Source organism: Dipteris shenzhenensis, chromosome 20, assembly GCF_047967505.1.
Source record: "Dipteris shenzhenensis isolate YYH24624 ecotype China chromosome 20, Dip_SZ_1.0, whole genome shotgun sequence".
In the NCBI taxonomy this organism is placed as follows: Eukaryota; Viridiplantae; Streptophyta; class Polypodiopsida; order Gleicheniales; family Dipteridaceae; genus Dipteris; species Dipteris shenzhenensis.
In genome coordinates, this window is record NC_141615.1 from 44,153,337 (window position 1) to 44,155,141 (window position 1,805).

The window sequence follows — 1,805 nt, forward strand, 5'->3', positions numbered from 1 at the left end:
CCTCAGTTCATGAAAGTCGGGGCGGGTCCAAAAATAGGGAGACTCAAGCAGCGCCTTCTAATACTCCGGTCCATGGGGACATGCTCTAAGTGGGGCAAGTGAGGGACTAAACGCATGACTGCATGTAGTGATGAATGGGAAGCGTTGGGGGCACGTTATGAGTCGTGAAGGCAACGAAGGGAGGTGCCAACCCATCGCCCCCGTTGACTAGCGTCTCCTTAAACCCTCTAAAATCAAGGTAAAGCTTTCTTCTTCCACCACCACCTTGTTTTGTTTACTACGTAGAGCCAGCAGCCAGCACCATAGCCATGGCTGCCATGCACCTCTTGCTGCTTCTGGCTCTCTCCCTTCTCCTCCTTCCCTCTGCCCTCGCCTACTCCAAAAAACCGCCTCCTTATCGCACCTTCGACCCCGATACCACCAAATATGTCATGACCCGTGAGTCCTCCAACCCCTACGTCCGAGACTCTTGCCGCTGCCTCGCCCATAATCCCTGCCACTTCAAGACCCTCAAGTGCCCCCGCCAGTGCCCCAAGCGTAAAGGCTCCAAATACCAGCACCAAGCTTGTTTCCTCGACTGCTCCCGCAAGTGCCAGGCCACTTGCAAGCGTACGTTATCTCATTTCGTGTAATCCAATATCCTTACTCTAATTCCCTGCGGGGTTGTTTTTGGTTCTTGTAACTCATCGGTGTTCTCCTCCCTTTTGCAGATCGCAAACCCAAGTGCTTTGGCTACTCCTCCGTCTGCTACGATCCCCGCTTCGTTGGTGGTGATGGTATCATGTTCTACTTCCACGGCAAGGCCGGTGAGGACTTCTGTCTTGTGTCTGACCCCAACCTCCACATCAACGCTCACTTTATCGGAATCAGGCCTGAGGGCAAAACCCGCGACTTCACCTGGGTGCAAGCTGTCGGAATAATGTATGATAATCACAAGTTCAGCGTACATGCCAAGAAGGTCGCTTCCTGGAACGACAATGTGGACCAGCTTGCTTTCTCCTACGACGGGGAGGAGTTCACTCTTCCCACGGGCCCTTCCGCCACATGGAGCTCCCCAGCGGAAGATGTCAGAGTTGAGCGCATCTCTGAGACCAACAGCGTGGAGATCGTTATTGATGGGATCGTGTCTTTCTCAGCAGAAGTGGTGCCCATTAGCAAAGAGGAGGACAGGGTCCACAGCTACAACCTTCCAGCCGACGATTGCTTTGCTCATCTCAATATCCAGTTCAATTTCTACCAGCTCTCCTCCGGTGTGGATGGCGTTCTTGGCCAGACTTACCAACCCGAATTCAAGAATCCAGTGAAGGTGGGTGTGCCCATGCCTGTGATGGGAGGGGAAACCAAGTTCCGAGTTTCCTCTCTGTTTGCCACAGACTGCCTGGCCACCCGGTTTGCTAAACCTAATGCTCTTGACTTCTCTTCAACAATGGTTGGAGCCTTGAATGCCAAATGCACCAGCACGCCCACAGCCGGAGGAATTGTGTGCCGTCGCTGAAGAAGCAGAAGCTGAGTGCAGTAATGCATTTGAAATTTCCCCGCTATGTTGGACGTCCCTGAACAGGATACGCACAACTTTCAAGCACGTCTTAAGGGGGAATAGATTGCCTTTCGACTTGTAATCGAGTTAAGTTTCAAGCTTTGGTTTCTCTGAATCAACTATGTTTTTCATTCGAATAACAAATAAGCTATTGCAATTGCGTAAAGCGCATTTGAAATTCGTGGATTAAAGCCACGGGCTATAGCTAGAGGGTGGCTCCACAAGCGTTTTTTTGCCACGCGAATGAGACAACTTTGACACAGGAATG

The 1,805-nt window shown here is 51.5% G+C and overlaps 1 protein-coding gene across 1 annotated transcript; it reads left to right on the plus strand.

Annotated features, from left to right (window-relative positions):
- Window positions 1–308: 308 nt before the first annotated feature.
- On the plus strand, window positions 309–1,495 carry LOC147889713 (uncharacterized). The gene is made up of 2 exons (XM_087391300.1): window positions 309–609; window positions 711–1,495. The coding sequence occupies exons 1-2, from the start codon at window positions 309–311 to the stop codon at window positions 1,493–1,495; spliced, it is 1,086 nt and encodes a 361-aa protein (XP_087247426.1).
- The last annotated feature ends 310 nt before the right edge of the window (window positions 1,496–1,805 follow it).